The sequence below is a fragment of the Canis aureus genome, chromosome 8, assembly GCF_053574225.1.
Source record: "Canis aureus isolate CA01 chromosome 8, VMU_Caureus_v.1.0, whole genome shotgun sequence".
Classification (NCBI taxonomy): Eukaryota; Metazoa; Chordata; class Mammalia; order Carnivora; family Canidae; genus Canis; species Canis aureus.
In genome coordinates this window covers 51,755,228-51,769,720 of record NC_135618.1, presented here as the reverse complement: position 1 = coordinate 51,769,720, position 14,493 = coordinate 51,755,228, and the positions used below count along the sequence as shown (strand labels likewise).

Genomic DNA, 14,493 nt, shown 5'->3' with positions numbered 1-14,493 from the left:
GCAGTGGAGCTCCTGCCTTTGGCTCAGGGCATGATACCAGAGTCCCGGGATCGAGTCCTACATCGGACTCTACATGGAGCCTGCTTCTCCCTTGCCTGTGTCTCTGCCTCTCTCTCTCTCTCTTTCATAAATAAATAAAATCTTTTTTAAAAAAAGCTCATGTATGGAGAGGAGGGGACAGGAGGGAAAGAGGACAAGGAGCTTGCTTTGGGGGCTCCTCTGAAGGTTGAGAGATGACTCCTGAACATCCAAAGTGTGGGGATCCCTCCACACTGAGGAATTAGGGAGGACTGGCAAACAGCCCAGGGTGGGTTTTGCTGGCTTCATGCATTGTTGTTTTTTGTTTGTTTGTTTGTTTGTTTGTTTGTTTAGGGGAGATTTGTTTGTTTTTTCAGAAATGGGGGAACAGCTTAACTCAGCACCCAAGAAGGTAGACTGTGGGGCCTCTGATGAGGTGGGGTTCTGACCATGACCTGGGGCACCCCTGCACTGTGTTGTCACCCTCAAAGTTGCATATGAGGGTATCACCTTGTGAACCAAACTTGCAGAAATGGGTTGCTGTCGAGATTTTTTTTTCCTTTTAATTTGCAGTGTTTATGACACCCACATGCTAAGTCATCCAGCTTCCCTTCCAGACCGGCTGCCTCTGCGAACTAAATTAGCAACCAAAAGAGTTTAGCTCTTGCGGGGAAGAACAGATTCATTTTCACAGCAAATATCAACATGTGAAAGCCTCAGACTGCCCCTGACTCACTCAGGGCACCTAGATTTTGACTGGAGCAGTGAGCAATTCCCCCCCCCCCCCCCCCCCCCGGCCTCCGAACCTCCCTGGGCCTCGGTCCCCCACCCCCGGCTATAAAGTGGGCCAGTGATAGCAAGTGCCTGAGAGCGTGGTTCTCCATGGAAAAGAGTTAGGTGATGCTGCTAGGGGATGTATGGCGATGCCTGGCAGTAACTTTGGGTTGTCACAACTGGAGAGAGGACTGCTAGTGGCGCCTGGTGTATCTAAATATCCTGTAGGGCTCCGAACAGCCCTACAACACAGAATGAACAGGCCCCACATGTCAGTAGTGCTAAAGGGGAGAAAGCTTATTCTAGAGGGTTGATACATAGATTTAGCAAGTTAATCCACGTGATATGCTTAGCCCTGGGCCATACATCATCTAGTAGGCACTTAATAAAGCAGTGTTAACTCTCCATGCTCCTCCAAAGCCTGTCCCTGAGCCCAGTGGGTACCCCTCATCATGCTTTGTTTTGCCAAAGGGATTTCCCTCACCTAAATTGCCATGGTGATTGGTGCCACAGAAGCAGACAAATATGTTGGTAATTCTTTAGAGATAAGGTGAGCTTAAAATTCCAGAAAGTGGCATATGCTAGGTGTACCCGTGCCTCCCATCTGGTAGTGAAACTGGACTTTGGTGGCTTGCCTGTCTGCACAGAGGGCCATCCTCTGAGTCCATAGCATGGGCGCTTGAGATTTGTCGAGGCTAGGGAGATAACACAGTGTGACAGGTGAGAGAACACAGGGCAAGGTGGTGGCTCTGCTCCATGTGGGGGTAGGGGGCACCAAAGGGGTTTTGTGTAAGTGTATCTTCCACTGAATGAATCCCCTTCCCTTCAATGTTAAAAATCACTTTAAATTTTTAACTGTTTGGTGAGCTATTCACACTTACTTTGACCCATTAACCAAAGCACTGAGCTTTCTGACTGATTCAGTTACAACTATAAAAAATAAATGATCACACGGTGACTATACCTTGGCTCTTGTTTGCCCCTTCGCCAAATGGCCCCATTCTACTGGACTTCTTAAAGTTCTTGGGGTGCCTGGGTGGCTCAGTCGGCTAAGTGTCTGACTTGATTTTGGCTCAGGTCATGATCTCAGGATCAAGAGATCGAGCTGGGACAGGTTCCGCTCTCAGCGTAGATCTGCTTAAAATGGTCTCTCACTTTCCTCTGCCCATCCACCCACTTGCATACTATCTCTTGCTCCCTAAATAAATAAATAAGTAAAATCTTAAAAAAAAAAAAACATAAAGTTCTTGTATCTGCTGGTAGTTAAAATCCGCTAAATTAAATTACTGCAGATGGGGGTGCCTGGATGGCTCCATCAGTTAAACATCTGACTTCGGCTCAGGTCATGATCTCAGGCTCCTGGAATCGAGCCCCACATTGGCCTCCCTTGCTCAGTGGGGAGTCTGCTCCTCCCTCTCCCACTGCCCCTCCCCCTGCTCATGATCTCTCTCTCTCTCTCTCTCAAATAAATAAATAAAATCTTGAAAAAAATTTTAAAATGAATTACTACAGATGGGGAACTCAGATGGCCAAGTTTATTGAGTATGTCTAAATCCATGAAGAGTGAATAGGTTCTTAGAGAAAATGTGAGGAGTTCTCTCCATGGGTTTTGTGCACGGACTCTGAATCTATTCTGACTGTTGTGATGCCTTTGTGCTATTCTAGATTGTATAGGTCATTGGGAAATTGCTTCCAGATAACTAGGGCACATAGTCCAGTAATATACTGGGGACTGCAGTAGAATGAGTCCCCCATAACAACCAGCAGTGATATTTGGGGATGCCTTACAACAAAATTTCTGATTGGGATTGTTTCTAAAGAGAGAGAAAGTAGGGATCTAGTTATGAAGAATTGACTTCCTTCACAGGATATTTGCTGCAAATACTTCAAGTTTTATCATCAACTAGCTCAGTGACTTGATTTCCTTAGCTGTAAAATGGAGGGGTCGGGGTATCGGGCCCCTATCTGGATTCTGTAGGTATTCAGTCCTAATTCCCTGTTTCTCTAACAACACACTCCCTAGAATTTACAGTGATAGCAAATCTTGATATTCTCTGAGGCAACTTTTATAATAGAAGTCATTAGTTTTATTCAGCTTTGGCTTATTATAATTTGCATTTTAAATGTTCGATTTTTAAAAGACTGTCAAGATTGCCATAACTTTACCAAGTGATTTGCAAGTGCCAAAGCCTGCCAATTAACTCAGATGGTCACAGCAGCAACTGCTTCCCATCAGAAAGGCTGAATCATTTAGGAGCTCCTACCTTTCTAGGGCCAAGTGATTCACCAAGCCAAGTAACTTTGCAAATTGGGATAAGGAGCGTAGGATATTAGACTTCCTTTTAGTCTTCTTTCCCTTCTGGCGATTTAGATGTGGATTCTCTAATGGCAACTTGTTTTTTTTTTCTTTTGTTTTCTTTCCAAAACAATATGTACTTACAAGAAGTGCAAACTATACTTATATAATACAGAAAGCAGAAAGTTCCCTGTTTCCGCTCCCTGGAGAGAGCCACTCTTAACAGTTTGGTGAAATTCCTCCAGATTGTTTTCTATTCTATATATTAACATTTTTTTTTAAACAAAAAGAGATTATGTTTACATATACTATTTTGCAACTTGCTTTTGTCTCCTAGCAATATGTCTTGGAGATTTTTCTATTTCATATATATAGGTCTATCCCATTTTACAGCGACATTGGTTTCCATGGCATTATTACATCAGAAATGATTTAATTAGTCTCTGCCAGTCTGTCTGGATCCTTCCCAAAGCTGATCCTAAGACAATGACTTGGGTTCAAGTAGGCTACTAAGGAGATGACCCTTACTAAGAAAGGGAAGCAAGCCAGTCGGGGACATTTGATGAATCCAGTAACTGCAGCTTGGAAGGTCCCCAAGACCATCAGTGTCAGTGATTCCCTGGAAGGACTCACAGACTTACCAAAGCCATTATACTCATGGTTATAGTTTATTACAGAAAAAGGAAACGGACCACAATCAGCAAAGGAAAGAAGCACAGAGGGCAAAGTCCAGGAGAGACCAGACACGAATTTCTGGTTGCCCTCTCCCCAGTAGAGTTGTATGTCCCAGGAAGGATGTATGGAGACACACTTGAAGGGTAACCAGTCAGGGAAGTTCACACAAGCCTTGGTGTCTGGGATATTGATCAGGGGATCAGTCCCATAGGCATCCAAGTGGCTGACGCTAGTCTCCAGCCCCTGCAGAGGTCAAGCTGCTATTGAGTGGCCCAAGGATTCCACCATAAGTCATAGTTAGCATAGACTGGTGTGGCCCCAGCCAAGGGCTCTGGGTGCTCAGGAGCTGTGGGCAGCCTCTAGGATGGGCTAAGGGAGTAAACAGGGCACTCCAGCCTCAGATATACTTCTTCATGGACATTTTTTGTTATTTACATTTTTTATTCTCCCAATGTTCTAGAGCAGAAGTCAGCAAGCTTTTCCATAAGGAGCCAGATAGGAAATACTTTCAGCTTTATGGGCTGCGCAGTCTCTCTTAAAGCTACTCAACTCTGCTGCTGTAGTGTAATAGCAGCTGTAGACATTGTGTAAACAAATGGGTTTGAGAAGGTTCCAATAAAACTTTATTTACAAAAAAAACAGCAGGCAAGATTTGGCAGGCTCTAATACCCAGATATTATCCAATATCTAATATCCAGAGAGCATTCTTGAAGTATATCTTTGTCCATTTGTGCAGATAATTCTGTGGGATAAATTCTTAGAAATAGAATTGCTAGATCACAAGTTATTTCAAGTAGATACTGTGAAACTTTCCCCAAAATTGAACCAGCTTCCTCTTTCACCAACAATACCTGAGAATGTTTGAGATTTCCTTTCTTAAAAACCTTTTCCCAGGGAAAACCTACAGTCATTTACTTGGATGTTTTTTTTTTTAATTCTTGAGCTTTGGAGAGGCAGCGGAAGATAGAGTATTTTGCCCTCAAGGAAGAAACCCAAATAAAGCCTGAAAAGGCCTCCTGATAGTGTCTTGCTTTATCAAGGCCCGCATAGAAGGAGACTCTGGTAATTTGCTTTTGTTTGGTGAGATAAAACCTTACACTGCCTACTAGGCGTGGTTAGTGGTGGTTCGGGTGTGGTTCCTAAGTGTTACCATTTCAAAAAAAAAACTTCAAATACTCCTTAGTAATGTCCTTTATTAAGCAAAGATTCCTGTCCTAATTTTTCCCTTCAGGGACGCCTGGGTGGCTTAGCAGTGGAGCACCTCCCTTCGGCCCAGGGCATGATCCTGGAGTCCCTGATCAAGTCCCACATCGGGCTCCCTGCATGGAACCTGCTTCTCCCTCTGCCTGTGTCTCTGCCTCTCTCTCTGTGTCTCTCATAAATAAATAGATAAAATCTTTAAAAAAATTAATTTTTCCCTTCAGCAAGGGATCTTCACAAGGTCTCCCTGTGCATACTGAACCCTTTAGCAAGTTACAAAAAATATACATGGTCCAATTTTTGTCCACATTGCTGACAGGTGCTGGACCCTTGAGTGGTACTGGACTCAATTGGAACGGGCTAGCCTTGTTCACCCTGAGTTTTTTTGGTATTAAGGCAATGGATGGAGTTTTGTTTTTGTTTTTCTACTTTTCTTTCTTTCTTCTCATTCCCTGCCCCTCCCCCAATTTTTATCATTTAGAATTCTTGATGTGAACCCCACAGGGGAGAACAGAGGCTCATTAGCATTCGAGCTCTGTTTTTGGCTGCATATTTTAGCTGGTTTACTTGATAATCGGCATCCCTCCTGGGATCCAGCCCGCTTTTGCTCTGCTCCTGCTGGGTGAATCTGTGATATTTCCCATTCTGCAGTCCTTCATTTATAACACAGACACAGCCTGCCTTCCCGTTAGTGAGATGGCATGCCCGGACTACCCACACGCAGATAAAGAATTAGGCAGAACTTGGCTGGGAAGATAAATCAAGCTAACCATCTCATTAGGCTTGAAAGACACAAATTAAGCTTTGCATTGGAATTAACAGAGAAGCCTTCCAAAGAGACACGCAGTACACCAAGGGGTAGAAGAAATTGCCGTGGCCGCTTCTCGCAGGAAGCTTGCCTCCGTTGCCCAGAACGGAGGAGACATAAAGCCTCTTTTATAAAAGGTCCACAGACAGAAATTTGGGGTCAAAATAGCAATATAACCTTCAACGAGGGCTTCTCTAGGTACAGTGTGTTGAGACATTACATACAGTATCTCACCAAAACCTCACAGTGACATATGAGGTAAAGTGCTGTCAAGAGTCCTATTTAACCTGGAAGGAAACTGAGTCTCAGAGAGATGCCTTCCCTTGTCTCAGGCTCCCAGAGCTAGCCTAATGGTCACCGAGGACATCTGGCCCCATGGCCCACGGCCCTTATCCAGTGTGAACTGGCCCTGCAGGGGACATTGGGTTCTGTCTGGAGACATTTTGAATTGTGACAGCTGATGGGGGTGGTGCTGTTGGCATGCACTGCATGGAGGCGTGAGGTGCTGCTCAACATCGTGCAGTGCACGGGATGGCGCCCACAACAAAGAATGTCAGCAGTGCCTCAATTGGGAACCCCCAAGTTACCCCCGGGTTAACTACTCAACCAGACTCCAGTGATGGTTGACTGTCCCCCTAGAACTACCCAACTACAGGGCCCTGTAGACAGCGTGGGAGGGCGATGGCTGTGAGCTTAATGTTGCATGTTGTAGAGGACGCAGCTCTCCGGCAGAAGGAACAGCCAGTGCAAAGGCCGGGCGGCGGGAACAGGCCTGGCGTGGTGAGGAACAGGAGGCCACCCAGTGCACCTGGAGTGAGGGGACTCGCGGGAGGATGAGATGAGGGGAAGTGGGAGTTCTTACCATTAAAAGAAACAGATGAAAAAAAATTTTTTTTAATAAATAAAAATTTAAAAAATAAAAAAATAAAAGAAATAAAAGAAACAGATTATGTCCTAAAAGCAAAGAGCCCACGCCTGCAGTTGAGGACTTTGTAAACTAACGACCTCTGTCTTGTTCCTGCCTCCCTGTTCTGTTTCTCTCCTTCTTCTTACCTCCTCCCTGCTGCCCTCGCCCCTCTGGCTCCCTAGTGTTTGGCCACAACATGAAAAGCAGCAATGACTTCATCGGAAGAATTGTCATCGGCCAGTACTCCTCGGGCCCCTCTGAATCCAACCACTGGCGGCGGATGCTCAACACTCACCGCACCGCCGTGGAGCAGTGGCACAGCCTGAGGTCCCGGGCTGAGTGTGACCGCGTGTCTCCCGCCTCGCTGGAGGTGACCTGAGGGCTGCAGGGAAAGCAGCTTTCATTTGTTGGGAAAAAAAAAAAAAAAAAGGAAGAAAATTTAAGACAGAAAATGTGTCACATGCCTATTATATCCACAACGCAAACACACACACACACACACACACACCCTAAATCCTCTCAGAACTGAGAGGAAGCTGACTATTGAACACAAAATGGTTGCTCTCAATGAGCAAAGCCTGAGAACTCTCTGGAAACCCCATCTATATGTCACAAGCAGAGTGGACTCTGCTGTGAGACTTACTGGCAGTACTTGCTCCTGTTGATACTCCTACCCCCAAATGCACTTTTAACCCTCAGGCCAGAGAAAGGCCTCCCCAAGGGTGCCAGCCTCCATTGAGATGAAATTCTCCAAGAGCTTGGCCAGTATGTGGGAGGCCCGACCCCACACCCAGAATGCACAGCTGCTGCCTGGGTGGCTTCTGAACAGGCTGCTGTTCCCTGGGGTTCTTCAAACCTGATACCTTTCCCCAAAAATGTAAGTACTTTGTCTTCTCTTTAGTGGACGTGATAGATTAGACTCTGAAGAAACCAAGTGGCATCCAGAAATATGCCGGTGTAAGAAACTTCCCTGGCTTAACTGAACTTGTCCTCATGTTAGCCTACTCCTAAGACCCCCTGTGGGTATGTATGTGAACGTTCTCATGTGTGTGCCCTCCCAGGTGAACACGTGTGTGTCCCTGTGTGTCCTCCTGGTGAGCAAGGCGCTCGGCGGGACTTCAGTCCTCAGCCCTCCCTTCTCTCTGCCTCTCCCAGCAAAATCTCACCCAGTGTCCTCCTGTTTGTCAAGACCCCACCTTCAGTAACAGCATGTGTGTATGTCAAGTAAATAGAATATGATAGAGCAAAAGTAACATTATTTGACCGATTTGTGGTGATTGTGGCACCCAGAAGACCTGCAAAGGACAGCTACATGGATGAAAATGGCCACCACACTCCCATCCAAGACTCCTTCCTTTGTCATACTCTGAGCATCTCTGTGTTTGTGTGTGACCCAAAGTCATTTTTCTCATGCTAAGGAATTAGTGTAGTTAGAATAGATCTCTCCCTGTTGGATGCTTCTGTATCATTCCCACAGCCTATTGTCTGGCATAATGGGGAGCTATTTATTGAAATTAAAGATTATTTATTTGTGCCATGCATTTGAGTTCTCTTTTTCTTCATGAACACGGGGCACAAAGAGTGCGAGGTGTTTCAGTCACTACTGCTGTGTAACAAACCATCCCAATGACTCAGAGCACTAATAGGGCATAGAGGTCAAGGTGGAAGGCGGGAGGGCTAGGTTCAGTGAAGTTTCTCAGGAGAAAAAAAAAAGAGAAGACATTTCCCTTTTCTTAAAATGACTTATCATGGTTGTACAGAAGAGGATAAAAGCATGAGAGAACAAACAGAATGAGGAAGATGGGAGCATAGCAGGCGTTTGGCACTAGAGATGAGGGAATAGCAGCGATTGGGCCCATGGGCTTTCGAGCCAAAGAAGCCGTGGTTCAAATCGTGGGCTCACCTCTCCCTAACCGTGTATCCTTGCACAAGCCTTATAACTTCTCTGAGCTACAGTCTTCTCAGTACCTTGGTTAGGGTCCCTACCTAGCAGACCCTGAGGCTAGGACTTGGGTGCAGCTTGCTTACTGGGGAGGTGACTCTAGGAAGCATAAATGGAAGAAAAAGAGGAAGGAGAAAAGCAGATGAAAGCTGCATTGACTCGAACTGTGGGTCACTGGGGCTTAGGCACACTGGGGACCCCGTAGGGTACACTTGAAAATGATCAGGATAGGGGCACCTGGGTGGCTCAGTGATTGAGCGTCTGCCTTCGGCTCAGATCATGATCCGGGGGTCCTGAGATCAAGTCCCGCATCGGGCTCCCCGCAGGGAGCCTACTTCTCCCTCTGCCTATGTCTCTGCCTCTCTCTGTGTCTCAAATAAATAAATAAATAAATAAATTCTTTTTAAAAAAAGTGATCGTAATGGGGAACCTGAGGTATATAGCTCCCAACGCCTATTCCTCAGGATCTGAGGTCCACCCCTGGAGATGTGAAATGTTTGGCACACGAGGACTGTCCTATTGGGCTGCATGCCCAGCCAGCCTGCAGCAGCCACAAGGAAGATCAGATGGCCTGAGAGCTCACTCTTGAGGTGGAGCATCCCCGGCATCGGCCTCCCTCATCAGTAATAACAAGAGGGCTGAGCCCAATGTGAAGTGCCAAACATGTTGTCCTCACGCGGAAACCCACACTGGAGATGTCATGACTCCCCTTTTACAAAAGAGGAAGCCAGGGTTTAATGAGATGAAGTGGCCAGTAAATGATAGTAGAATACCAGCTCGGGCCTGTCTGACTCTAGAGGCTGTTATGGGCTGAATTGTGGCCTCCTCAAAAACATGGTGTCCTGACCCCCAGGCCCTCAGTGTGTGACCTTTTTGGAGACAGTCTTCACAGAGGTAGTCAAGTTGAAGTGAAGCCATTGACTGGGCCCTAATCCAGTATAACTGGTGTCCTTATTAAAAAAAAAGGGGGGGGTGCGTCTGGGTGGCTAAGTGGCTGCATGTCTGCCTTTGGCTCAGGTCATGGTCCCAGGGTCCTGGGATCGAGTGCCACATAGGGCTCCTGCTTCACAGGAAGACTGCTTCTCCCTCTGCCTCTCTCTCTCTCACGAATAAATAAAATCTTTTTTTAAAAAAAGAGGCAGGGGCAGAGATTAGGACCCAGAGACAGATACGCACAGAAGGAAGATGATGGGCGGAGACACAGGAGAAGATGACCACCTACTAGACAGTGGGAGAGGCCTGGGCAGATCCGGCCCTCACAGCCCTCAGAAGGAACCAACCTTGCAGACACACCTTGCTTTTGGACTTCTGGGCCTCCAGAACTGTGAGACCATGAATCCCTGGTGTTTAAGCCACCCTGTCTGTGGCACTTTGCTTCAGCAGGCCTGGAGACGAATGCAGAGCTGGTGTGACCAACTACGCTTGCTGGACTATCCTGTCTGAAAATAGGGGGACTCTTCTTACTCCATATGGTTAATATGAGGATTATCCTGGATGATGCCCGCACCCATGCGGTATTTGCTGGCTATTCCTACGAAGCACATGTCAGGCGATGTTTGCTGGTTGACCAGAGGGGACAGTTGTAGGATGGATGTCAGAGCCGTCCATGTCTCCAAGGAGAGAGTCTGCCAGGAGACGAGGGAAACGTGTTGAAGGTGAAGGAACGACTTGGTTTCTATAGAAACTTGGGTCCAAGGTGCCCTGTTATGGGCTAATGTTTTCGTTAGCATCCTCCTCCTCTTCCTCAGCTAGAAGATGGGAAAGGAGATTCATGGGCCATCTGCACACACCCTCTTGGGACGTGAGGACCCAAGTTCAAAGGGAGGAGGTAGGATGGGAGCGACGGGATGACCTTTGAAAGCCAAGTCTGTTTTCCCACAGCCAATCCTTGAGGCTCTTGTCTCTTGTCTCTCCACTCTTGAGAGTTGACAGAAACTGTGACCTTTGCCAGCCCAGCTCAGACATGCTGAGTCTCAGGGCACCAGGAACAGCTGTTTGGTGCACTGATATTTCCCTTCTGGAATGCTGGGAATCACAGCAGGGGAAGAAAGGACTCCTTTCCCTTCTGGATGGCCAATCTTCCACCGCCAGTGAGCTACGTGCTCTTTCTTATATTCAAAAAGACCAGTGAAAATAACTCAGGGATTGGAGCGCCCGGCTGGCTCAGGTGTGGAGCATGGGACTCTTGATCTCAGGGTTGTGAGTTTGAGCCCTGTGTTGGATGTAGAAGTTACTTAAAAAAATAAAATCTTAGGGGGGCCTGGGTGGCTCATTCGGTTAGGTGTCCGACTCTTGATTTCAGCTCAGGTCATGCTCCTGAGGTGGTGAGATCTAACCCTGCATCAGGCTCCATGCTCAGGGGGGAGTCAGCTCGAAGATTCTCTCCCCCTACCTCTCCCCCATGCCAGGGCACGCACACGAGATCTCTCAAATAAATAATTTTTTTAAAAAATAAAGGGGTGCCTGGATGGCTCAGATGGTTAAGCTCTGCCTTCAGGTCAGGTCATGATCTCAGGGCCCTGGGATCGAGCCCCACATCAGGCTCCCAGCTCTGTGGGTAGTCAGCTTCTCCCTCTCCCTCTGCCTTTCCCCACTACTCGTGCTCTCTTTCTCTAATAAATAAATTCTTAAAAACATAAAAAGTAAAATCTAAAAAAAAAAAAAAACTCAGGAATGATCACTGCTATGTAAAAACTAAAGATTAAATGCCTAGGGAAAAAAACGACGGCATTTCCATCAAGGCTGGCAGGAGTTATCCATTGGGAGGTGGTTTTACCACTCAACCACATACCTTCCCCTCTAGTATTTTCGAAAGTTGCATAGTGATCTAATGGTAGCTAACGTGTATTAAGTGCTTATCATGTCAAGCACTGCTCTAAGCACTTTTATGAGGCCAGCATTGATTTGTTCCCATTTTGCAGATAAGGAAACTGAGGCTTATGGGTTTACATAATCAGTATGTACTTACATAATGGGTACTGCAGTGGGTGCCTGAAGGGAAAGCCATGAAATGAACCAGCCTCTTACTGTCCCTTTTATAATGGTGGTAAGGGGACAGGAGACTTGGTTTTGTTGATAAACAGAATTTTTTAAAAGCTAAGAAACTAAAAGAGGTGATGATAGATAGATAGATAGATAGATAGATAGATAGATAGATAGATAGATAGATGATAGATAATAAATAGATGATAAATGCTAGATAGATGATAGATGATAAGATGATAGAGAGCAGAGAAGGTGGGGGGACAATCATCACTGAATCCCCAGACCACCATGAGCACAGTGTGTGTGGATGTGTGTATGGGGGCAGGAGGGTGGGTCATGCCATCACACAATGAATAAAGGCTTTAGGAAGACAGAAAAATCTATACACTATGTTACAAAGAGACTTCCACAACCTCCAAATGACAGCAGAGATTGTATTTGTTAAGTGCTTTCTGGTCAGTAAACTTGGGGTCTAAAGCAAAGGTTGGCAAACTATGGCCCATAGACCAAATCCAGCTCGCTGCTTGTTTTTGTAAATGAAGTTGTATTGGAACTCAGCCAGGCCCATTCCTATAGTCTTTGGCAGAGTTGAGTAGTTGTGACCGAGTCCATGTGGCCTGCAAAGCCTAAAATACTTGCTATCTGGCTCTTTATGGAAGTTTAAATTACAGTAATGTGAGATGGATGAGTCTAGAGAGCTAATGTACGGCATGAGGAATATGGCATACTCATGAGTATCATGAATATGATGAGTATGAGTACAAAATATACATCAATATATAAAATATACAAATAAATTTGCTGAGAGAGTAGATTTCTGGTACTCTCCTCACCAAAAAGACGGTAACCATGTGAGATGATATATTAATTAGTTTGACTACAGGATCATTTCACTGTGCGTGTGTCTATCAAATCATCATGTTGCACACCTTAGATATATACAATTTTTATTTAAAAATAGAATTTATTTATTTATTTTTGAAGATCTTATTTATTCATGAGAGGCACAGGGAGAGAGGCAGAGATACAGGCAGAGGGAGAAGCAGGCTCCTTCTGGGGAGCCTGATGAGGGACTCGATCGCAGGACCCCAGAATCATGACCTGAGCCAGAGGCAGATACTCAACCACTGAGTCACCCAGGTGCCCCTAAGAAACAGAATCAAAAAGAAAAAGCTTGCCTACCCCTGTCTAGAGCAATGCTGCACAAACTTTAACATACACAGAGCCCCTTGATTCTGATTCGGTGGGTCTGACCTGGGGCCTGAAATTCTGCATTCTGAACAAACTCCCAGGAGACACCAGTGCTGCTGGTCGACAGACCATGCATGGGATTGAGCATATAACAAACACTTTGCTTGTTTCCATCCAGAGAGGGGGCATGAACCCATATACCAAAACCTTCACCCATCACCTGCCAACACATTATCGACACACATCATTTAGTTTATTTGCCAAATCACAGGATCCTCCACTTTCCCAAAGGATTTCCGAAGGCCTCTGTCCGACCACCCTCCTCCCCTACCTGGTGAGTTCACACTCAGAGGGTGCTTGATTTCTGTGACAGCAGGAGCCCCTGAAATGCAGTGCCCCAGATGATGGAGCGTGGGGAGAAAAGCTCCAAACTTATTTATGTTTTGTACCAACCTTTAAAAAAATTGTCAGTTTGGGGGGAGGGGAACTTTATTATAACAGACCTGCTAGTACCGTAGGTAATCCATGCACATCGCTTATATAATAAATGTATGTCATTCCTAAATAAATACACGTGCGTGCTCTGGGGGTGTGCACCAGCACAAAGTTTTGAGGCAACTGGTAGACATGAGGCAGGAGGAGGAAACTGAGCCTGAGCTGTGCTTGTAGCCTGAGTCAGGCCTTGGCAGGCTTTCCAGCCAGTGCCAGCAGGGCAACGCATGCTGCGTGGGCACGAGTTAAGTTATGCCTCACAGGCACAGCAGCGGGTGTTCCAGAGATAAAACGAGTGGCTGGGACAGGTTCAAGTCCTCCCTGCGGGTGCCAGCCACACACAGTGTCAGAGCACCTGATGGAGCATTTCAGGAGAGGAAGGGGAGGGGGGGTGTAGGGTGGAGAGTATGCAGGGTCTTCTGCTAGGAAAGGCTTACTCTGGATCAGTGGTACGATAGCGAAATTTGCTATCACTTATTGAACACCTACTACTTGCCAGCATCTGTGCTAAGTTTTACAAACAGGTGATTTCATTTCATCTTTGCTAGGTAGGGACTGCTGTTACCCGCTATTGTCTTAAGGAGGCAACTGCAGCCTCAGGAAGGCAAAGTGACTCCCTGACAACACATGAAGTGGGAGAGAGTAAAGCTCCGATGTTTAGAGATATTAATTCATAAATGCAGTGACACTCCCCATGAAACACCAGTGGATTTGAAAACATTTATTTTGGGACTCCTGGGTGGCTCAGTGGTTGAGCATCTGCCTTTGGGTCAGGTCGTGATCCCGGGGTCCCGGGATTGAGTCCTGCATCAGGCTCCCCACAGGGACTCTGCTTCTCCCTCTGCCTGTGTCTCTGCCTCTCTCCCTGTGTCTCTCATGAATAAATAAATAAGATCTTTTTTTAACAAAAGAAAACAGTTATTCGAAGTCTGAGCAAACCACACATGAGACTTCTGCACAAATGATAATATGTGCTTCTCTTGGTAGGACGCTTATTCTGGATCAGGAACCTTCTGCTGGCCCCTCCTTTAACCCCTTCTTAAGAAACCCTGAAAAGGGAAGGGGAAGAGAGGAGGGTAAACCACCTAGGCCTTCCTTGCCACAACCTAGGCAAGCAGTGTTCAAACATTTGCCTTCAGGGCCAGTGTGAGGTGGGGACGAGCTGAGCCCAAGCACGCAGGCCCCTCCGACCTCTCTTTTTACCT

At 46.3% G+C, this 14,493-nt stretch overlaps 1 protein-coding gene across 17 annotated transcripts in view; it reads left to right on the top strand.

Annotated features, from left to right (window-relative positions):
* The window catches only part of SYT17 (synaptotagmin 17), a 101,985-nt gene that overhangs the window by 66,807 nt on the left and 20,685 nt on the right, over positions 1-14,493 (top strand). For 2 of the 17 annotated variants that reach the window (XM_077906773.1, XM_077906771.1), the window contains exon 8: positions 6,861-8,219. The exons of 14 other annotated variants lie outside the window; for them this stretch is intronic. In XM_077906773.1, the coding sequence (XP_077762899.1) occupies positions 6,861-7,057 (197 nt within the window). In that variant the 3' untranslated portion in view covers positions 7,058-8,219. Of the gene's footprint in view, positions 1-4,994; positions 6,840-6,860; positions 8,220-14,493 lie in introns of those variants that run through there. One more of the 17 variants, XM_077906772.1, reaches the window with a different exon arrangement.